Source organism: Arctopsyche grandis, chromosome 6 (genome assembly GCF_051622035.1).
Source record: "Arctopsyche grandis isolate Sample6627 chromosome 6, ASM5162203v2, whole genome shotgun sequence".
NCBI classification, from domain to species: domain Eukaryota; kingdom Metazoa; phylum Arthropoda; class Insecta; order Trichoptera; family Hydropsychidae; genus Arctopsyche; species Arctopsyche grandis.
Window position 1 is genome coordinate 5,622,678 of NC_135360.1, and position 23,906 is coordinate 5,646,583.

Genomic DNA, 23,906 nt, shown 5'->3' on the forward strand with positions numbered 1-23,906 from the left:
GGACCACACCGAAGGAATCGCGGGGCACTTCAACCGTACCTTTCGGGGACGCCACTACAACGAATGGCAGTCGACATTCTGGGTCCACTCCCGGCCACCGAACGAGGAAACCGATACATACTGGTGGCTATGGACTACTTCACGAAGTGGCCGGAAGCGATTCCACTACCGAACCAGGAGGCAGAGACCGTAGCAGACGCCCTGGTAGAACAAGTGTTCACGCGGCTAGGCGTCCCGAACGAGCTGCACTCTGACCAGGGACGAAACTGCGAGTCGGAGTTGTTCCGTCAGGCACTGGACCGGCTGGGCGTACACAAAACGAGAACAAAACCATACCGACCTCAGTCCGATGGAATGGTCGAGCGACTCAATCGAACCATGCGGGCGCACTTGACGAAGTTCGTCAACGACGAGCAGGACGACTGGGACACGCTGGTTCCGCACTTCCTCATGGCATATAGAGCGGCCCAACACGATGCGACAGGAGCATCACCAGCAGCCATGATGTACGGACGAGAACTGCGCATGCCGGCGGACCTACTATATGGGGGCCCTCCACCAGACAGCGAACCTCAGGATCCACACCGATATACTACGAAGTTGACCGAAGACATGGCCAAGGTACATCGATTCGCCAGAGCCCACCTCCGGATGCAGAATAGCCGTATGAAGACGCGATACGACGTCCGCAGAACCGAACCGGCGTACGAAACAGGTGACCGAGTATGGCTGTACAACCCTGCCAAGACTCCAGGGCTTTCACCAAAGCTGCAATCGCTGTGGGAAGGACCGTACACCATAGTGACCAAACTTAGTGACGAAGTTTATAGGATACGCAGAAAATTCGACGGCTCAAACCGATTAATGGTGGTGCACCTGGATAGACTCGCAAGGTATAAGGCCGTCGAATATTGACTGTAATTATGTGTAACTGATTAGAAATTGTAATTAATTGGAGGGAGCCGTTTTGTTCTTGTAATTGTATCCGTAATCTTAACTGTAGTTATAACTAAGTGCAACTGTAATTGTATGTAACTGTTTTCTAATTGTTGTAAGTGTAACTTTAAATTAATGGGTCGATCGGGACGATCTCTCTTAAGAAGGGGGTTATGTAACGTTACATAGAGAGACGCCCCGTAGACCGGTGACGCCGACCAATGGTGGAGTCGGGCGTTGCGGCCAATGGCTGCACCCGACTCCTTGACCAATGACTATACATGTTTACGTGTCATAACGTGTATGCGCTGAGCGCTGAATATTTATAAGTATAGTGCGCTCTCGAACGGTGGCATTCGGATCCTGACCTCCACCGGACGAGCAGCAATAAAGACTTGGAACCTGCCTGCGTGTTTTCTTGTACCTCAACCTGACTCCACTTACCTTTGAATACTCTTCAGTGGCATACCCAGAACATATTCATGGTACGTCCAGCACACACCGTCCCAAAACCACCCCCTGGAGTGTTTTGGGTAAAGTTGTATCCTCGTATTTATCGATGCTTGACAGTGATCGATAACGGTGTATCCCATATTTGAAGAAATATAGGATAACCCCCACAGCGGGGAGCCAAGCACACGACGTGCTTTTCTTTCCTGTTATTTCGCCCTAATGAGGTTCGGACTATCCTTGTAACTTTTTCTTACATTTCTAGGTTAATATTTGTTGTGAGGTATTGAAAATATTTTTTGTGAATAAAACAACTTTTAGATATTATTACACTTTATATTATATTTTAATATTATTATTATTAATATTTTAAGATTACTACTTTGAGTAAATGCTTTTAAGCAAACATCACATTTGTATGGCTTTTCCCCCTTATGAGTTCTCAGGTGTTTATCAAGATCCCGTTTACAAACAAACGTTACATTTGTATGGCTTTTCCCCCGTGTGAGACATCATGTGTGTATGAAGATAATCACTTCGACCAAATGATTTCAAGCATACCTCACATTTGTATCGCTTTTCCCCCGTGTGAGTTCTCAGATGGTTATCAAGATCCCGTTTATAAACAAATGATTTTAAACAAACGTTACATTTGTATGGCTTTTCCCCTGTGTGAGATCTCATGTGCGTTTGGAGATTACTACTTTGAGTAAATGATTTAAAGCATATATCACATTTGTGTGGCTTTTCCCCCGTGTGAATTCTCAGGTGGTTATCAAGATCCCGTTTAGTAACAAACGATTTTAAACAAACGTTACATATGTATGGCTTTTCCCCCGTGTGAGACATCATGTGTGTACGAAGATTAATACTTTGAGTAAATGATTTTACACAAACGTCACATTTGTATGGCTTTTCCCCTGTGTGAGATCTCATGTGCGTCTGGAGATTACTACTTTTAGTAAATGATTTTAAGCAAACATCACATTTGTGTGGCTTTTCCCCCGTGTGAGTTCTCAGATGGTTATCAAGATCCCGTTTACAAACAAATGATTTTAAGCAAACGTTACATATGTATGGCTTTTCCCCCGTGTGAGACATCATGTGTGTATGAAGATAATCACTTCGACCAAATGATTTCAAGCATACCTCACATTTGTATCGCTTTTCCCCCGTGTGAGTTGTCAGGTGGTTATCAATATCCCGTTTACAAACAAATGATTTTAAACAAACGTTACATAAGTATGGCTTTTCCCCCGTGTGAGACATCATGTGTATACGAAGATTATTACTTCGAGTAAATGATTTTACACAAACGTCACATTTGTGTGACTTTTCCTTAGTATGAGATTTCATGTGTAAAACAAGTTTACTTTTAAGACAAAACGACTTCAGACAAACATTACATTCGTAAATATTCGGTAATGGAGAGTCTTCCGATAGAATTTCATCATTATCTCCCGTGAAATCACCCGAAGCAACCTTTTCTATGTGTATCTGTAATATAAAACGAACGTTACATTATTAAAACGAATACAATACGTTTTCAACAAGAAACAACTATACCGGAGATTTGGAATCGATTTTTTCTAACGCACTAGATTCCCATTCACCCGCCTCATCGGTTACACGACAATTGGTGCAAGTCCAAAAGGTTCAACGACAAAATGTACCCGAAAATTAGTGCACTGACAAAATGTACCCGAGACAAAATGATCACGCGACAAAATGTCCACGGAAATAATGTTCAAGCGACAAAATGTTCAAAAATCCTAAATTTTTAAAGTTAATTATAAATTATTATTATTTTTCAATTTAAATAAGTAAATATTGCATACGGTTGAGAAAACCTGTCATTTACACTAATTTAATAACGCCCGCGATGTATACGATAAAAAGTAAATTATTCATTTGAAATAAAGAAAATTTTGGAGACGGTTGAGAAGCCCTGCCATATAAACTAATTCAATGTAATCTGCAGTTCATACGTTTAGATTTTTTTTTTTTCAATTTAAATAAGTAAATATTGGATACGGCTAAGAACCCCTAACATTTAAACTAATTCAATGACATCTTAAAATGATATTCAATGAGTCACAATGACATTCGCTTAAAATGTAATTGTTGAATTTAAATAAGAATATGTTGGTGCGGTTGAGAACACCTGTAATTTATACTAATTTAATAACATCCGCGATCTATACGATAAAAAGTACCATATACATCCATAAATATAATACAATAAAAAGTTACTTTTTCCATTAAAATAGGAAAATTTAGGATTTTTGAACATTTTGTCGCTTGAACATTATTTCCGTGAACATTTTGTCGCGTGAACCTTTTTTCGCGGGTACATTTTGTCAGTGCACTAATTTTCGGGTACATTTTGTCGTTGAACCTTTTAGACTTGCACCAATTGTCGCGTCCCCCGCCTCATCATTGCAATTATTTGGTGGCGAATTAACATCTGACTCATCCTCCCAATTTAAATCTTCCAGTAAAACTTCTTCCGTCTTAAAATCCAAACTCTCATTCAACGTCAGCTTCGACGTTTCGTTATTTTGAAGACAATCGTTTCGAAAACTGTTGAGCAATTCCAAATTATTGACACATGAAAGGCAAATCGCATCTGGTAACCCGTCACCTCTTTTAACCTGCAAATGAGAAGGGCAGTTATGAATAGTTAATTTGGATAACAATAAGATAAAAGTAACTGACCAGTAGCCGACAACAGGCCCGAATGCGTTGTGCCAGTGGATGAGGATTGTCGTGGACGGAGACAGTCGGAGCAGAACCAAGACAAAGCCTGCACTCCATTGCGTCGGCCGAGTATGCTGTCAAAACTAAATACGCTCGAGTAAGCTGTCAAAAATACACAAAGTAAATCCGGCGAAAATGAGTTGATCGAAGGGAGTAGTTTGAATAGCAGGTTATCGAAGCACGAGTTATTCGAATCACGTATTTTTCTTATTTCAAATAATCGAAGACACGTTGTTAACGACTAAAAGGTCTCAGCGCCTGAATCTTTTGCAAATGTAAATAATCTGCATACATATTTTGGCTATACGGGCACGGTAATTGGACTATTCGTCACATTGTAGTGGTCACAAAGACAATATTTGCCATGAAAATCGCGAATACACAATATTTGACACTCAAGTTCTCGTTACTATGATAGTTATCGTTAGTATGATGGACTTTTCGGCTGCCAGATGTTCCGTTATATAGATTTTAGTGACTTTGTGACGAGTAATTTGTGACCAGTAATCACCGAACCATTTACAATATGTTTTAGGACGGGTGAAAGGTTTCGACCGTTTCCCGGCCTATGGAAATTCAGTTGAGTTTGAAAGAGGATCGTTTATTTTCGTTCAATTGGTACAATGTTATTGTATGTACGAAGATGTTTCTTCGGAGATGTGATCTAGCTGAACTCTAGAGGCTCGCCTTCTTCTTCTTTGTGGCTACATTTTAACGATAGTTTTCTCGGGTAGTGACACTCCCTTGACCTATCTATCGAATGTTTTATATAAGATCGATCTCTCGTTGATATTGTAGTGCGGGCTGGCGGCTGCTCGCTTGTTGATCGTTTGTCAGGCTAGAACACTAAGCAAAATTAGTGCATCATCTGTGGGATACTGTCGGGGTTAGTGTGTTAGTGGGTGGTTAGCAGGTTTGGGACCGTTTGGTGGTGATTTGTTCTGATTAATTTGACTGAATGCTAATTTTACCCTATACCCGTCTTCAAAATGTCGATGGGCCTTTGATTAAACGTAAGTTTGGTCTCACTGAGGGAGTTGATCAGGGGGTTGTCTATCTTGCCGAGAGACTTGAAGTAGTTTGTGTACGTGTTTGTCAAGGTAGTCAGTGTTTAGGTCGTTGTGAATAATAGTGTTTCTTGTGTACCAGTCATAGTTTCCCGCGGCACGCAAGAATTTGTTTTGAACAGTCTGAAATTTGAGTATTGATCTGTTGGAGATGGCTGTGTGAGCCCAGACGGGGCTCGCATATGTGATTGTTGGGCGGGTGATGGATTTGTACAGCAAACACTTGTTTTTAAGCGAGAGTTTGCTGTTGTGTTTACATAGTGGGTAAAGCTTTGACGTAACTGCCCTAGCTCTACGCACCGCATTGGTGATGTGGGGTTTCCAGGTTAGTTTCTGGTCGATTATTACCCCCAGGTAGCGGGTAGACGTGGTCCAGTTGACCGGTTTGTCATTTATGGTTACTGGCTTGGCTGGTTTACGCCGTTTTTTTACGTCTGGAGAAGAATATTGCCTGACTTTTATCCGGGTTGATTTTCATCAGCCATTTATCGTACCAAGCTACTAGTTGGTCCGAGTACTTCTGGAGGGCAAGCGAGACTCCCTTGGGGCTAATGGAGCTTGCTAAGATGGCAGTGTCGTAGGCGTATTGCGCGATGTTTGTGTATCTATGGGTGGGAGTGGGTATGTCGTGTGTGTAAAGGTTGGGGGGGGGCCGAGGATAGAGCCTTGGGGAACTCCGGCAGAGATGTCCCGCTGAGTTGACATTTGGTCTTTCAATTTGACCTGAAATTTCCGTCCTCTTAGGAAGGATGCAATGGATCGAATTGAGTGGGGGGTGATGTTAGCGGCAATCATTTTATAAAGGAGGCCTGCGTGCCAAACTTTATCGGTGGGAGCTGGTGCGTCGCTTTATAAACGTTCTGGCTTGAAGCGTGCCGTGTGCAGATGCTTTGTTCTCCGGGCACTGTTGAGACACGGGTTGACCTATATTCGAGGCGCGTGCTCGGTACATGTGTGGTTTTATGGGTTCAGGCGCCAGGACGATGTCCGTATGAGAATGGGGTCATACGCTTTCTTTGTTTCCAAAACACGTGTATAAGAATTGTTAGAATTTAAGAAGCACGTGTCGACCTTTTTACGAGGCGAGCGTTCTACACGTGTTGTTTATGGGGGGAAGCGTGTATGGTCGCAGGGGTCGTTGCGTTTATGCGTGTTTGGACAGGATCGATGATGAGATCATTGTTCGTTTGAGTTGTACTATATGCCTACAATATAAAAAAAATGTACAAGTCTAAATCTAAAGATGTCTCTGTGGATAGATTCATTAATAAATTAATTGTTAATTTCGTGTTTTTCAGCATATTGAAAGTCAGCGATTTAAGTAATTCAAAAAAATGCTGTAATGTTTATAATTGGGTAGGAAGGCGCATTGAAGTTTACCTGTTAGGTTTTTTAAAATAAAATAAAAATGTTTTTGAGTATTAAATCGCTTGTGTTTTTTAAGGTTGAAAAAAATGTATCAATTCATACACGCAGTACTTGTATAAAATGTACTAAATTGTTATAAGCCTTTGTTTATACAATTTGAAAAATATGAATCATATCGAATGGATTTCGTTAGTTTAGCTTTTACCATACGTTGCCCCACACCTGATATTTTTAGTGCGAACTATATTGTATGTGTTGTTTAATATATGTACATAGAACGTATTTTTACGTCTATGTTTGATTGATGATGTTAATAACACAATTAACATTTGAAAGCATGATGGATCGTTTTGTGTACATGTGTATTATAAAATACTATTCTTGCAGCTCGATTTCAACATTATGATTGAGGATTATAGTAATAATTGTAGTTGAAGTTGCATTTTGTTAACGACGTTTTTTTAATTATAAAATACTTATGATATTTTTAATTTGTTTGCCAAGTTTCCCAATTCAAAATAAATATTAAAATAATAATAATGTTAAATAACAAGCATAGGTTATACGAAAGCACGGAAACCTCTGCATAATTTTATTGAGTGAAAAACTATCCGTTTCAGGCGGGATGATGAATCGACTTCCATCCCTCGTTGAAGTCTTTTGCAATGATATTTCATTAACTGATAATACAATGGTTGATCGGTGTTCACAATATTAGCATAACGGTCCTGTACATAGTTTCATCTCCTTTGAGCCGCTCTCGGATGAAGCTGCAACGCGCAACCAGTTCTCTCTGCATACATTTTCCCAAATAAAAACCCTACTGGAAAAGGTTAAATTATAGTTTTACTATCCTCAACATGGTATTTCAGTTTTGAAATAATTGTATTTCCAAAAAATTTATTTTAAATCATATGAAAACTAATTGAATCTCAATGAAAACATGTCACTTAATGTGTGATTTCGCCCTTATGAGGTTCGAACTATCCTTGCAACTTTTTCTTACATTTCTACTATTTGTTGTGAGGTATTGAAAATATTTTTTGTGAATAAAACAACTTTTAGATATTATTACACTTTATATTATATTTTAATATTTCGTACCACCGCCTCGATATTGAATAATCACCAATATACGTCTTTGCATTGATTTTTACAGTGAATGTTAACATTCGACCTTAATATTATTCTCTTAAGTTTCGTTATTTGATAATATTTGATGCCCGTCGTTTTGCCAATTTTCCCTTTAATATTGCATGTAGGTTTTCAATCGGTTTCCCGGCCATTCTAGTGATTTGATGCCCATACTATTCTTAAATTTAAAATTAAATTTTTAAACAAATATTCCATTTGTATGGCTTTTCCACCATATGAGATCTCAAGTGTGCATAAAGATTACTTCTTTGAGTAAATGATTTCAAACAAATATCACATTTATACGGCATTTCCCCCATGTGCAATTTCATATGTATACTAAGATAACTTTTTAGAGAAAATGATTTTAAACATATATTACATTTGTATGGCGTTTCCCCCGTGTGACATCTCATGTGGCTATGAAGATTACTAATTTGACTAAATGATTTCAAGCAAACATCACATTTGTGTGGCTTTTCCCCCGTGTGAGTTCTCATGTGGATAACGAGATCCCGTTTACAAACACATGATTTTAAACAAACGTGACATATGAATGGCTTTGTCCCCACATGCGTTTTCATGTGGCTATGAAGATTACTAATTTGACTAAATGATTTCAAGCAAACATCACATTTGTGTGGCTTTTCCCCCGTGTGAGTTCTCATGTGGATAACGAGATCCCGTTTAAAAACAAATGATTTTAAACAAACGTGACATATGAATGACTTTGTCCCCACATGCGTTTTCATGTGTATACGAAGATAACTTTTTACAGCAAATGATTTGAAACAAATATTACATTTGTATGGCTTTTCCCCTGTGTGAGATCTCATGTGCGTTTGGAGATGACTGCTTTGAGTAAATGATTTTAAGCAAACATCACATTTGTATGGCTTTTCCCCCGTGTGACTTCTCAGATGGTTATCAAGATCCCGTTTACAAACAAATGATTTTAAACAAACGTTACATATGTATGGCTTTTCCCCCGTGTGAGACATCATGTGTGGATGAAGATAATCACGTCGACGAAATGATTTCAAGCATACCTCACATTTGTATGGCTTTTCCCCCGTGTGAGTTCTCAGGTGGTTATCACGATCCCGTTTAGCAATAAACGATTTTAAACAAACGTTACATATGTATGGCTTTTCCCCCGTGTGAGACATCATGTGTGTACGAAGATTAATACTTTGAGTAAATGATTTTACACAAACGTCACATTTGTATGGCTTTTCCCCTGTGTGAGATCTCATGTGCGTCTGAAGATTACTACTTTTAATAAATGATTTTAAGCAAACATCACATTTGTATGGCTTTTCCCCCGTGTGAGTTCTCAGGTGTTTATCAATATCTCGTTTACAAACAAATGATTTTAAACAAACGTTACATAAGTATGACTTTTGCCCCGTGTGAGACATCATGTGTGTATGAAGATTTTTACTTCGAGTAAATGATTTTAAACAAACGTCACATTTGTGTGACTTTGCCTTAGTATGAGATTTCATGTGTAAAACAAGTTTATTTTTAAGACAAAACGACTTCAGACAAATATTACATTCGTAAATATTCGGTAATGGAGAGTCTTCCGACGGAATTTCATCATTATCTCCCTTGAAATCACCCGAAGCAACCTTTCCTATGTGTAGCTGTAATATAAAACGAACGTTATATTATTAAAACGAATACAATACGTTTTCAACAAGAAACAACTATACCGGAGATTTGGAATCTCTTTTTTCTAACGCACTAGATTTCCATTCATCCGCCTCATCCTTGCAATTATTTGGTGGCGAATTAACATCTGACTCATCCTCCCAATTTAAATCTTCCAGTAAAACTTCTTCCGTCTTAAAATCCAAACTCTCATTCAACGTCAGCTTCGACGTTTCGTTGCTTTGAAGACAATCGTTTCGAAAACTGTTGAGCAATTCCAAATTATTGACACATGAAAGGCAAATCGCATCTGGTAACCCGTCACCTCTTTTAACCTGCAAATGAGAAGGGCAGTTATGAATAGTTAATTTGGATAACAATAGGATATAAGTAACTAACCGGCAGTCGACAAGAGGTTCGTATGAGCTGTGCCAGTGGATGAGGATTGTCGTGGATGGAGACAGTCGGAGCAGAACCAAGACAAAGCCTGCACTCCATTGCGTCGGCCGAGTATGCTGTCAAAACTAAATACGCTCGAGTAAGCTGTCAAAAATAAACAAAGTAAATCCGGCGAAAATGAGTTGTTCGAAACGAGTAGTTTGAATAGCAGGTTATCGACGCACGAGTTATTCGAATTACGTATTTTTCTTATTTCAAATAACAGAAGGGTTCGGTGATTACTAGTCAAATGTGAACCTGTCACAGGACAACTCAGGACAACACAGTCACAACCCTCACCAGCTAGAGGCTGGTGAGACAGCGGTTGGCACACAAACTGACAGTAGTCGATAACGGTTTGGCGCGCAAACACTGGGTGTTTGCGGGGCCCTTGCTCCTTGCCAACGAACACCAGCTGGAGACTGGTGGGTTAAGACGATACAAACATGTTTAACAAAGCTCCTGCAGGTACATTGGGCCTCGCCCAGCCCACGGGCTGGATGAATACCGAATTGTTCCCACATGTTGTAACACACTTTGTAAAAGTCACTGGATCATCAAAGGAAAATCCTTGTTTATTGATTTTGGATAATCATGAGAGTCATTTTGCTCCACAAGCATTGAACATTGCCAAGGATAATGGTGTCACTATTTTGACGATCCCACCACATACAAGCTCAAAGCTACAACCGCTGCACATACGTAGATATCGACTATTTAGGCGGCCAAAAACATTTTTTGGCTTATTTTGGTTCCAAATACAAGAAATATTTAAAAAAAATGTCATTTCTATAAAAACAAATCTTTATTTCATCTATACCTACACATTACATAGCATATTTACTGAAAAGGAGCAACTTATAGGACAAGTACAAAAACAACATTTAAAATACAAAGGTAATAAACACAAACTTCTATGGTCTCTTGCATAAAAGCTCTGCGTGACGGTTTCTTTATTTGTCGCATGCTGCTGATGAGGGGATCGGAACTCAATAAGAGTCTATTATATATATCTAAATTACATTCCTCTCTAGAAAACTTTCTGGCAAAGTTCAGCCGATATGTCCGAAATTGTTTATTCCGGGCTTCTGCTGTCTCTTCCGATAGTTGGCCAATAGGAAGCAATGAATTCCGTATTATTTGTCCTCCATGCATCAGTATTTTATGCATAGTGGGAGTCATTGGATGCCATCCATATAGCTCCACGTACAATTTCGCAGTGTCAAACGCATATTGGTCATATTTTCCTACGTTAATTTCATGACCACTGGAAATTGTCTCTAAAATTACTTTGAATCGTTTAATCAACTCCAAGCTTATTCCTGTAATCTTTGAAGCTAGTTCAGGCTGTTCGAAGAATCTCCTGCTTGTATTTCCATCATTTGTATTGCCAAAGTTGGCTTTTGGCATATCAATTAAAAGTCCAGTTTCATTGCGAAACCTCTCTTGGATTTCTGATTTTCTTTTTGCTGCCAAGGTCTTTTCTTCTTCAGTTTTCCTCTGTCTGTATTTTTTAACAGGCAATTTATACGCTAGGTGGATTACACTTTCAAATAGCCGAATTCTGGCGTGTAATACAGACAAACCAAATTCAAGAGCCTGAGGGCTAACATCATTTTTATTGCTCAAATCGTTGAAACTCTTTGATGTAGCCCCACAGATGTAGCACTGGGAGGTTGATTTTGTGTTACACACCTTTCCATCCACCATTGTCATTTTTAGTTTGTGCCCAAATATAAATTCCTTGTCCTGTAATGTGACATTGGTGTTCTTCAGCGACTTTACAGACTCTTGTACATAACTGATCTCTTCTTTCGTTACATCTGTAGTTTCTTTCAAATACCGAAATCGGATAGGACGACAAAATCGCGAAGATGAAGGTGTTGGATTTTGCCAAACTGTTTTATTGCCTTTATTACCAAAAACTTGTTAGCTTTCAACCATCTTTGTTTTATTTGAGATTTCACATAATAAAATCTTTGTTTCAAACACTTTTTAGCATTTTCGTTATTTCCATAACGGTTCAAGAGATGATTCTCATAGTAATTCAGTTTTTCACTGAGAGTTGGTAAATTTTGCATTTGTATCTGGTCATACAGATATTTTCGAGTCACTACTTTAGCGCCTGAAGCACTAGATGTGCCTAAAACAAAAATAAAAAAAATCGTCAAAAAGAAAAAACTTTACATTTAAAACTATTTTTAACTTCAAAGTTTCAAACGCTCTTAACTTGGAAACCCGCGGCTAATTTTTCTAGCGTTATATAGCTTTTTATGTAAAATATTGAGTACCAAAGAAATTATTACAGGGACGAACACTGAAGTACTTTGAAATAGCTTTTAGAATGAAATTATACTAAAAAAAAAACATTTTTAAAGGGGCTTTCTTTTAAAGGTCGTAAGTATATAAAGGAAAGTAAAAAATTAACACAATAATAACAAAATACGTTGCTTCTTACCTGAATTTTTGCAATCCATCACTTTCACTTTGAAACTATCACTTGGAAAATAATTATGAACTTTGGAAAAGTTGTAAGTTTGGGAGCGCCGAGAACAGACACGTGCACGTTAAGCAACGATCGAATTCCGACAACCCGAAAGTGGTCTCTAGCTCATCGATAACGCATGGAAGGGATGGAATGTTCTACCTGGAACTGTGTACTTATTCTAGTAATTTTTTATTTACCGTTACATTGTATTTTAAAAATTGGCTTTTGGCCGCCTAAATCGTTGATATCTACGTATGTGCGCTGGATGTTTCCGTCTATGGACCCCTAATGACATTTTACAAACATTGTGTATGAATACAATCGAAATGAAAGATAGGGACAGAGTTATTGTAGGTGTTTCACTCTGCCCCGCGTTCCACTGTGCCCCCTATGACCCTATACAAATTCCAACTGTTGCGCGTTGTGCCAAATAAAGACGCCCGACAAAACAAACATGCGTACGATTTTTTCAGTTGTTTTTTTCTGTAAAAAAATCGCACACAATAAGGACCTCAGCACACTTGCCGAATCGTCCGGTGCGGTTTCCCCGTTGCGTACGCCAGTACGTTCGTTTTCATACAAATTAGCGATAGCCGCCACACCATGCGGACCGCTCGCAAGCCCGTCGTGCGAACCGCAGGCCTCTGCGGATGTTTCAATTCCGCATGCGGTTGTCAGTCGGTCGTCGGCGCGCGCATTCGTTTATAGTTTGAGTAATACACGATTTTCGACACCGGTCGATTCATTCATGAAGTCCAAAGTGGAGTATGCCTTTGGGACTTGAAAGACAAAAGCTACTGTGATAGGATCGCAAAGAAACGAGCATGGGACGAAATTTAAAAAATTGTTACGATCGAGGCGGATTGCGGCTTCCCCCCTCAATGCGGCCGCGATCGTCCGGAACGGCTACCGGCAGTTTGCGGGCCGCACGGGACGATCCGGCAAGTTTGCTGAGGCCCTAACGTGTCAGTTTTTCGCGCATAAATTTCGTCCGATACACGGTTTTGTTTTTTGCAGAAAATTAATTTGATAGGCGCGGATATGTTGGTGGTTCTTATTTTTTTAAAACTGCTGACGCTCCCGCTGCGTTGGCCGAAATGAAATATGATGCCGTCTAAATTAATAGTTATTTATGTGTGTATATACTCGGAGAGCTTTCGTCATGTTTCACTCCATACCCTAATGGTGGACTTAACGAGCTGTTTCATAATGCTGAAAAATGCAGGTCGACGTGACATCAACACCGGTTGCGACAATAGATAAGTGGCTTTTGGTATTCCTTATTTTCTGAATATACTTTATTCCTTATTTATCTCTATATACATAAATTAATTTACAATATAGATTAGTCAATGTTTACCCAATATTTTTTGTACATATCTACATACATATATACTTATTATACCTATACATAGAATCACTGATGACCGAAGCGCATCTGAATTAAATTCGCCTAGAGCTTTTCCCAAGGCTACTGTTTTTTACTTTATATTTTTTGGCAACTGACTGCAAAAAAAGCTCATTTTCTTCCCATGATGTCCAATGCCGTTTGAAAAACAGTGAACTGGCTTTGGCTGAGGACTGGCATTCGCGGAAAGTGTGCTAGTACGGACTTTGCCGAGATAATGGAACGTGCACTAATTGTGCGTCCAATTAGGAACGGCTGGCCCCAGTTTAAAATGCACACTATAATCGTTTCGTTGCACTTTCATAAAAAAATTATATTGCCTTATAGTTATAAGAGCGAAATTTCTTTGAATTTAAAATAAACTTCCTATTCAAAAGTCCGAATGATTTGTTTTAAAATATATACATAATTATATATCATATTAGATTATTGATATATTTCTAATTACTACTTAATATTACAGATAGATGAATACTGTTCATTTCCGCCGGCGGTATGGCTTGGTGGTTTCGTTTATGTTTAGCACCGAGAGGTGACCGGGTTCGATCCTGTTTTAATCTATAATGCTGCTGGTCAGACTAGGATATTTGTAACTCCATGTCGATTGTTTCCTATTAGAGTTTGCCAATTTATCTGATTTAATTTTTGAAATGGTTCCTCCATCAAATTGGAAAAAAATATCCCATCCACTATGTCACAAATATCTGAATTTGGTTTATTTACAATATGTTATAGGATGGGTGAAAGGTTTCGGTACATGTGTGGTTTTATGGGTTGAGGCGCCAGGACGATGTCCGTATGAGAATGGGGTCATACGCTTTCTTTGTTTCCAAAACACGTGTATAAGAATTGTTAGAATTTAAGAAGCACGTGTCGACCTTTTTACGAGGCGAGAGTTCTACACGTGTTGTTTATGGGGGGAAGCGTGTATGGTTGCAGGGGTCGTTGCCCTTGAGTTTATGCGTGTTTGGACAGGATCGATGATGAGATCATTGTTCGTTTGAGTTGTACTATATGCCTACAATGTAAAAAAAAATGTACAAGTCTAAATCCATAGATGTCTCTGTGGATTGATTCATTAATAAATTAATTGTTAATTTCGTGATTTTCAGCATACTGAAAATCAGCGATTTATGTAATTCAAAAAAATGCTGTAATGTTTGTAATTGGCTAGGAAGGCGCATTGAAGTTTACCTGTTAGGTTTTTTAAAATAAAGTGAATAGGCTTTTTAAAATAAAATAAAAATGTTTTTGAGTATTAAATCGCTTGTGTTTTTTAATGGATGGATGGAATGGATTTCGTTATTTTAACGAATGGATTTCGTTAGTTTAACTTTTACCGTACGTTGCCCCACACCTGATATTTTTAGTGCGAACTATATTGTATGTGTTGTTTAATATATGTAAATAGAACGTATTTTTACGTCTATGTTTGATTGTTGATGTTGATAACACAATTAACATTTGAAAGCATGATGGATTGTTTTGTGTACATGTGCATAATATAATACTATCCTTTCAGCTCGATTTCAAAATTATGATTGAAGATTATTATAGTAATAAATGTAGTTGAAGTTGCATTAAAGTTAACGACGTTTTTTTTAATTATAAAATACTTATATTTTTAATTTGTTTGCCAAGTTTCCCAATTCAAAATAAATATTAAAAAAATAATAATGTTAAATAACAAGCATAGAAGATTATACGAAAACACGGAAACCTCTGCATGGTTTTATTGAGTGAAAAATATGCATTTCAGGCGGGATGATGAATCGCTCTATGCGTGAGTTAAGGGCTGAAGACAACCCCCGACCATTGTACTCATTCATCGCAAATTCATCACTTCAATGACACATTCATTATGACCACTTCGTTGTCACATGATGTGTAATTAATATTAAGAAAGACGACTAACCAGTAGAGATAAGACACACCTTATTTTATAAGTACACCATTGAATTATGACACACCTAATTTGTTAGAATTTAAGTTAGTCTGTAATCAGCTCTTGTACTGATTATTATAATAAATTATTATCTTTATTCAAACCGTTCGTCTGCAATTCTTTATTCATGCGAATATTGTATAGTCAAGGAACGTGTTTCGATGAAAGCGTATGGCGTAATGGTTGTGCGAAGTGTTGTGCAAATGCCTCGGTTACAATTTATAACTACCCTCGACTTCCATCCCTCGTTGAAGTATTTTGCAAAGAAATTTCATTAACATCAATACAATGGTTGATCGGTGTTCACAATATTAGCATAACGGTCCCGTGCATAGTTTCATCTCCTTTGAGCCGTTCTCGGATGAAGCTGCAACGCGCACCCAGTTCTCTCTGCATACATTTTCCCACATAAAAACCCTACTGGAAAAGTTTAAATTATATTTTTACTATCCTCAACATGGTATTTCAGTTTTGAAATAATTGTATTTCCAAAAAATTGATTTTAAATCATATGAAAACTAATTGAATTGCAAATTAACACTTCTTCCATAGAAAATTTCTCATTTTCTATTCACTACGATGTAAACATATATCATACTACAGTGGCATTAAAGAGTGATCAAACATATAAGTTACATATATTTACATATTTTACAGGTATGCACCCATATATATTTTTATAATTAAATACGATATCAATTATCAAAAATTGTACAAAGTATTGTAGGCATATAGTACAACTCATGCTATATTACATCAACACCAGCGATCTCATCATTAGAGGTCGGAATCTGAAGGGGCCGGAAACGTGCCGCCTATTGTCCCATTGTTGTAAATACTTTGTAAAAAAGGTTCGGCAAACCTTTAACAATGCATTTACAATCTTTGAACAATAAACAGCCCCTTCAGATTCCGGGCTCTACTCCTCATCGATCCTGTCCACAGTCACAGTCACAGGCAACGATCCCTGTGACTGTGCCCGAAAAACAAAGCATTTGCGCTCAACACGTGTCACAAGTACACGTGCCCAAAGAACAAAGTAAATGCACACGACACGTGTTCTGGAATCGTATAAATAGCGACGCGCCACCCCCAAACAGCAGAGTGTGCCTCTGGAGTTCAACCAGATCACATATCCGAAGAAACCTCTTCGTACATACAATAACCATTGTACCAATTGAACGAAAATAAACGATCCTCTTTCAAACTACACATGTGTTTCGTTAGGCCGGGATACGGTCAACATACCTTCCCTGCCTTACAGTATTATTAGTGTAGGCGAGGTACTGTGTGTTGACCGTATCCCAGCCTAACGAAACACTGTTGTGCTTGTTTTAATAAAGTTTTATTGTTTGTCTATGGTTGTACAAAGGTATTATATTTGGGCAAAAGTATGTCGTTCAGCGGTCTCTGGATATGGTAGAGTGTCGCTGGCTCGGCATTCAGCTATGTTCAGAGGGTCTCTGGATGCGGCAGTGTGTTGCTGGCTCGTCGTTCGGCTATGTTCGGAAGGTCTCTGGATACGGCAGTGTGTTGCTGGCTCGTTCGGCTGGTTGATCTTCCAAGTCCGCGTAGTGTAGTGGTGGCAGGTCAGGAGCTGGATGTCGACTGGTCTGCTGCTGTGTGTCGACGCTTGCTGCTGTGGGTCGACTGGTCTGGTGCTGTTTGTCGACGCTTGATGCTGTGGGTCGACTGGCGTTGTTTGGGTTGTACCTCCTTTTATAGTGTTTCTGGAATCACCTGACCCATGGTGGTGGTTGTTGATGCGTAAGCGAGGAATGTGCTTTTGTCGAGGGGTAGAATTTTCTGGAACGATTGGCGCCGTTCCGCTCGATGTAGTTTAATGGCTGCGGTGTGCTTCGATCGGTTTGGTTCCGCTTGACTGGTAGGGGCGTTCCGCTTGAGTTTAGTTTAATGGCTGTAGGTGTGCTTCGACTGTTTTTGTTCCGCTCGAGTGTGAGGGGTGGAACTTTCTCGAAGGATTTGGCACCGTTCCACTTGAGTTTAATATAATGGCTGCAGGTGTGCTTCGACTGGTTTTGGGATTGTATTCTGCGTCGCAGTAAATGTTTTCATGAATGTGACGAGATTCCCACATTAGTATTATACAAAACAAATGCAAATATCAAATATCAATTTTTCAAGCATTTAATACAATTGATCGAAATGCCGAAAATTCGAAATTAGCAAGAAAATGAGTAAGGTTGCCAATTTGTTGGAACCGTTTCAATAAAAATCAGATAAATTGGCAAAATCTGACAGAAAACAGAGTTTTTAAGTGGAACTTAAGTTACAGGTAGCAACTTAATGTGTGATTTCGCCCTTATGAGGTTCGGACTATGCTTGCAACTTTTTCTTACATTTCTAGGTTAATATTTGTTTTGAGGTATTGAAAATATTTTTTGTGAATAAAACAACTTTTAGATATTATTACACTTTATATTATATTTTAATATTTCGTACCACCGCCTGGATATTGAGTAATCACCAAAATGCGTCTTTGCATTGATTTTTACAGTGAATGTAAACATTCGACCGTAATATTATTCACTCAAGTTTCGTTATTTGATAATATTTGATGCCCGTCGTTTTGCCAATTTTCCCTTTAATATTGCATATAGTTTTTCTAACGGTTTCCCGGCCATTCTAGTGATTTGATGACCATACTATTTGTACAGACGCCAGGCTCCTCAGTCGAGAAACACCTGCGTCGGTTTTGTGAGATAGCTCGTGGTAAGCGTGGGCGGGACTGGTTTCCTCAAGGCGCCTTCCTTCGTCGTCGGTGGTCTGGTCTCTGCTGATGTCGGCTGCTCTGCTCTGTCCCTTTCTCTATCGTAGTGTGCGTGGGATGCGTGATGTGGAAAAGGGGACGGGAGAATATAACAACAACAGGTTGTAAGTCTGTTTGTATGGCGACTGTATTTAATATATAAATAAATTATACAGAGATCAAGCAGAGGGGCAAGGGGGGGAGTAAACAAAAAAAACCACGAGTACTTTTTGAGGTTAGCCACGCGTAGCTGAGTTTTCTGCCTTCTGGACGAAGACAGACCAGGCTTCCTCTGGCGCACACCGGACGGATACTGGAGCTGTTCTCCAAGTATCGTCTCAACCCACCAGTCTCCAGCTGGTGGTCGGTGGCAAGGAGCGAGAGCCCCGCAAACACACAGTGTTTTCGCGCCAAACCGTTATCGACTGCTGTCAGTTTGTGTGCCAACCGCTGTCTCAGGGTGGCCAGCACAAAAATGTATCCGCCAAATCGTGGGTCGTAAGGCCACGAAAGCCGATCATCAGACATAGTCTGAACACTATTCTTAAATTTAAAATTATATTCTTAAACAAATATTCCATTTGTATGGCTTTTCCACCATATGAGATCTCAAGTGTGCATAAAGATTACTACTTTGAGTAAATGATTTCAAACAAATATCACATTTATACGGCATTTCCCCCATGTGCAATTTCATATGTATAATAAGATAACTTTTTAGAGAAAATGATTTTAAACATATATTACATTTGTATGGCGTTTCCCCCGTGTGACATCTCATGTGGCTATGAAGATTACTAGTTTGACTAAATGATTTCAAGCAAACATCACATTTGTGTGGCTTTTCCCCTGTGTGAGATATCATGTGCGTCTGAAGATTACTACTTTTAGTAAATGATTTTAAGCAAACATCACATTTGTATGGCTTTTCCCCCGTGTGAATTCTCAGGTGGTTATCAAGATACCATTTAGTAGTAAACGATTTTAAACAAACGTTACATATGTATGGCTTTTCCCCCGTGTGAGACATCATGTGTGTACGAAGATTAATACTTTGAGTAAATGATTTTACACAAACGTCACATTTGTATGGCTTTTCCCCTGTGTGAGATCTCATGTGCGTCTGGAGATTACTGCTTTGAGTAAATGATTTTAAGCAAACATCACATTTGTATGGCTTTTCCCCCGTGTGAGACATCATGTGTGTACGAAGATTAATACTTTGAGTAAATGATTTTACACAAACGTCACATTTGTATGGCTTTTCCCCTGTGTGAGATCTCATGTGCGTCTTAAGATTACTACTTTTAGTAAATGATTTTAAGCAAACATCACATTTGTATGGCTTTTCCCCCGTGTGAGTTCTCAGGTGTTTATCAATATCTCGTTTACAAACAAATGATTTTAAACAAATGTTACATAAGTATGACTTTTGCCCCGTGTGAGACATCATGTGTGTATGAAGATTTTTACTTCGAGTAAATGATTTTAAACAAACGTCACATTTGTGTGACTTTGCCTTAGTATGAGATTTCATGTGTAAAACAAGTTTACTTTTAAGAATAAAAAACGACTTCAGACAAATATTACATTCGTAAATATTCGGTAATGGAGAGTCTTCCGACGGAATTTCATCATTATCTCCCTTGAAATCACCCGAAGCAACCTTTCCTATGTGTATCTGTAATATAAAACAAACGTTATATTATTAAAACGAATACAATACGTTTTCAACAAGAAACAACTATACCGGAGATTTGGAATCGCTTTTTTCTAACGCACTAGATTTCCATTCATCCGCCTCATCCTTGCAATTATTTGGTGGCGAATTAACATCTGACTCATCCTCCCAATTTAAATCTTCCAGTAAAACTTCTTCCGTCTTAAAATCCAAACTCTCATTCAACGTCAGCTTCGACGTTTCGTTGCTTTGAAGACAATCGTTTCGAAAACTGTTGAGCAATTCCAAATTATTGACACATGAAAGGCAAATCGCATCTGGTAACCCGTCACCTCTTTTAACCTGCAAATGAGAAGGGCAGTTATGAATAGTTAATTTGGATAACAATAGGATATAAGTAACTAACCGGCAGTCGACAAGAGGTTCGTATGAGCTGTGCCAGTGGATGAGGATTGTCGTGGATGGAGACAGTCGGAGCAGAACCAAGACAAAGCCTGCACTCCATTGCGTCGGCCGAGTATGCTGTCAAAACTAAATACGCTCGAGTAAGCTGTCAAAAATACATAAAGTAAATCCGGCGAAAATGAGTTGATCGAAACGAGTAGTTTGAATAGCAGGTTAACGAAGCACGAGTTATTCGAATTACGTATTTTTCTTATTTCAAATAACAGAAGACACATTGTTAAAGACAAAAAGGGCACAGCGCGTGAATTTCTTGCAAATATAAATAATATGGATTCATATTTTGGCTATACGGGATTTAAAATCAGCACGCTTTCTTTCAAAGAGCTCTCTCGGTTTTGAAACTAGATTTTTATGTTCTGTATTTAAATGTCTTTTTAACTTCGACGGATACATCGCTTCGTTAGACGAAACCTCACCACATATTACACACTGGGCTTTTGGTGAGTCAGCTTTATCATCACTTATAACAATAAATCCAAACTGAATGTAAGAGGGATCATATTTACGAATATAAATATCGCGAGTTCTTTTGGGTGATCCGGCGGTTACATTGTCTTCAGTTTGTGTGAGTTCACCATCCGAGTCTGAAGATATTTGATTTGTTTCCCTCGAAATTGGACCACCACAAAATCATCTTTTTTCGGTGCCTCATAACAGGATAGTGGGATGTCGTGGTCTGTGTCTGTTGAATCATTTGATTCAGAAGAGCTTGTAGGCATATATGTAGTACAACTGAAATGATCTCATCAGGTCACTGCGACACATATCTAGGAAAGTCATTAACGCATGGCACACGCTCGCCTCGTCAAAAGGACGACACGTGTTTCTATACACGTATCTGGGAAACAAAGGAAGAACACACTGAACCCATAAAAACCACGAACTACGTTCAGGCGTATGATCCCATAAAATCACGCTCTCGGCATAACTAGGCCAGCGCGAGTACCAAGAACAAAAGATGTGCACACGACACACTTCAACCCAAAACGTTTATAAAGCAACGCAGCAACCTCCACCGGCAGAGTGAGCCTCTAGAGTTCAACTAGATCACATCTCCGAAGAAACCTCTTCGTACATACAATAACCATTGTACCAAATTGAACAAAAATAAACGATCCTCTTTCAAACTCAACTGAATTTCCATAGGCCGGGAAACGGTCGAAACTTTTCACTCGACCACCTGTTCTATAAGCTCATATTTTCTTCAGAGTCATTAAAAATATTCTTTGTGATTTGTTGCACTTTGTCAAGGTATTTTCTTTCCTTAGATATTTTTGCTATTTTACGTTTACTTTTAGTTTCAGCATTTCTTTCAAATTCTTCTTTAACAGGTGTATCAGTGGCGATGCAAGATTTTCCTCGTTTTCTACCTTTCCTCGTGTTTATTCTTTCTTTAGCCTTTGGGTATCCTCTACATGCTATGGGACTTGTCAAATTTCCCTCCTCGACATGTTGCATCTGAGTTGGTGCCTTTGTGGTTGGTTGTTCATGAGTCAGGTTGATTGATGGTTCTTGAACCGTGTGATCCTGTGTTTGTATCTGGGCTGCTGAGCTTGTTGAAGGTTGTGCTGTCCGGTCAACATATGCTTCATCATCGTCTTCTACTATATTTTGTTGCTCTCCTACAATTGGTTCAGGCATAGGCCGGTTTGTGACTTCGCACGGCCTAAATCGTCGATATCTACGTATGTGCAGCGGTTGTAGCTTTGAGCTTGTATGTGGTGGGATCGTCAAAATAGTGACACCATTATCCTTGGCAATGTTCAATGCTTGTGGAGCAAAATGACTCTCATGATTATCCAAAATCAATAAACAAGGATTTTCCTTTGATGATCCAGTGACTTTTACAAAGTGTGTTAGAACATGTGGGAACAATTCGGTATTCATCCAGCCTGTGGGCTGGGCGAGGCCCAATGTACCTGCAGGAGCTTTGTTAAGCATGTGTGGCTGAAATTTCTTTCTAGGAAATACCATTGCTGGTGGCAATACTGCTCCCGTAGCTGATACTATACAACAAGTCGTTACTAGGGTCCCTCGCTCACCACTCGTGACTTTATTTAGTTGCTTTGAGCCTTTAGCTGCTCAAAGCACCGCGGGGGAAAGTGGAACATGTTCCACTGTGCCCCGTTCCGCCGTGCCCCACACCCGATTTCATGAAAACAAAAATTATCAAAATTTTAAGGTTAACCTTAAGGTTATGTTTTGTTGTAAAATACATCATAAATTACATACCTAATAAACAGTTTAAATGTCACTTACCAGTAGCTACGATATTTTGAGTAGATCGAAAAAGATTACACAATAATTTATAAGAAATGAATGCCGAAAAACCGATTTCCCAAAATATTTAACGTGCGGCCCAAACAACTTCACTTTGACAACTGAATGAAAATGGCCGCTTGTGCTCTTAATTTTGCTGTTAATAAAAACAATCGAAATGTAAGATAGGGACAGAGTTATTGTAGGTGTTTCACTCTGCCCCGCATTCCACTGTGCCCCCTATGACCCTATACAGATTCCAACTGTTGCGCGTTGTGCCAAAAAATGACGCCCGAAAAAACAAACATGCGTACGATTTTTTCTGTAAAAAAATCGCACACAATAAGGACCTCAGCACACTTGCCGAATCGTCCGGTGCGGTTTCCCCGTTGCGTACGCCAGTACGTTCGTTTTCATACAAATGAGCGATAGCCGCCACACCATGCGGACCGCCTGCAAGCCCGTCGTGCGAACCGCAGGCCTCTGCGGATGTTTCAATTCCGCAATTATTATTACAAACATGCGTACGATTTTTTTAAGTTGTTTTTTTCTGTAAAAAAATCGCACACAAAAAGGGTGGGTACGGGTGGGTGGAGGATCCAAGTAAAAGGCCAACAGTCGTTTCACAGCATTTATTGATGATACAGGAGATATACGCACTGTCACCGCTCAGTCCAGAATGACATGATATCGCCTACATACCGCCTTATAAAGGGTAGATCTCTCAGGAGGCCTAATCTGTTTACCTGTTGTATAGTCACGTATTCGGATAAGTATTTCCACGACATTGGGTCTTACCGTACCGATTCTGAGAAATACCTAATAACGGTCATTGTTTAGCCTAAATGCACTTAGAGTCCAGATATAATCTTTGGAAGTAAGTGCTTGCATTTAGTTAATCCGATAACAGATATCCGTTGGTCTATCAGATTGAATAAATGTTGGTTGGTCAGTCGGCGGAGTCAATCACGTCACTTTTGGGAGGATAGAGGCACCGCTTCAGAAGGAATGGCAACGGAAACACGTTCTGGGTGGAACGTTGGTCTGCAGCAGGATGCTGGGCCACATGACAGGAAGACGG

At 39.2% G+C, this 23,906-nt stretch overlaps 5 protein-coding genes across 6 annotated transcripts in view; 1 reads left to right on the forward strand and 4 right to left on the reverse strand.

Annotated features, from left to right (window-relative positions):
• The window catches only part of LOC143913042 (uncharacterized), a 253,269-nt gene that overhangs the window by 208,210 nt on the left and 21,153 nt on the right, over positions 1 to 23,906 (reverse strand). The gene's annotated exons all lie outside the window — the stretch shown is intronic.
• The window catches only part of LOC143912989 (dipeptidyl peptidase 9), a 557,546-nt gene that overhangs the window by 168,852 nt on the left and 364,788 nt on the right, over positions 1 to 23,906 (forward strand). The gene's annotated exons all lie outside the window — the stretch shown is intronic.
• LOC143913038 (uncharacterized) overlaps positions 1 to 23,906 on the reverse strand; it is a 139,747-nt gene that overhangs the window by 87,433 nt on the left and 28,408 nt on the right. The gene's annotated exons all lie outside the window — the stretch shown is intronic.
• On the reverse strand, positions 7,645 to 10,179 carry LOC143912999 (uncharacterized). Its single transcript, XM_077432489.1, has 4 exons — positions 9,995 to 10,179; positions 9,771 to 9,914; positions 9,434 to 9,706; positions 7,645 to 9,364 (listed from the first exon to the last, which is right to left on the reverse strand). The coding sequence occupies exons 2-4, from the start codon at positions 9,867 to 9,869 to the stop codon at positions 7,907 to 7,909; spliced, it is 1,830 nt and encodes a 609-aa protein (XP_077288615.1). The 5' UTR covers positions 9,870 to 9,914; positions 9,995 to 10,179; the 3' UTR covers positions 7,645 to 7,906.
• LOC143913118 (uncharacterized) lies at positions 18,074 to 20,677 on the reverse strand. The gene is made up of 3 exons (XM_077432722.1): positions 20,508 to 20,677; positions 20,171 to 20,443; positions 18,074 to 20,101 (listed from the first exon to the last, which is right to left on the reverse strand). Exons 1-3 carry the CDS (start codon positions 20,604 to 20,606, stop codon positions 18,977 to 18,979), a joined length of 1,497 nt encoding a protein of 498 aa, XP_077288848.1. The 5' UTR covers positions 20,607 to 20,677; the 3' UTR covers positions 18,074 to 18,976.

Excerpts from the sequence above, each read along its gene's own strand:
- LOC143913118 (XM_077432722.1), bottom strand. The coding sequence starts at position 20,606 with ATGGAGTGCAGGCTTTGTCTTGGTTCTGCTCCGACTGTCTCCATCCAC. Across the intron at positions 20,444-20,507 it reads GAACCTCTTGTCGACTGCCG|GTTAAAAGAGGTGACGGGTT; the intron begins GTTAGTTACTTA and ends TCTCATTTGCAG. Across the intron at positions 20,102-20,170 it reads AAAGCGATTCCAAATCTCCG|ATACACATAGGAAAGGTTGC; the intron begins GTATAGTTGTTT and ends TTTATATTACAG.
- LOC143912999 (XM_077432489.1), bottom strand. The coding sequence starts at position 9,869 with ATGGAGTGCAGGCTTTGTCTTGGTTCTGCTCCGACTGTCTCCATCCAC. Across the intron at positions 9,707-9,770 it reads GAACCTCTTGTCGACTGCCG|GTTAAAAGAGGTGACGGGTT; the intron begins GTTAGTTACTTA and ends TCTCATTTGCAG. Across the intron at positions 9,365-9,433 it reads AAAGAGATTCCAAATCTCCG|CTACACATAGGAAAGGTTGC; the intron begins GTATAGTTGTTT and ends TTTATATTACAG.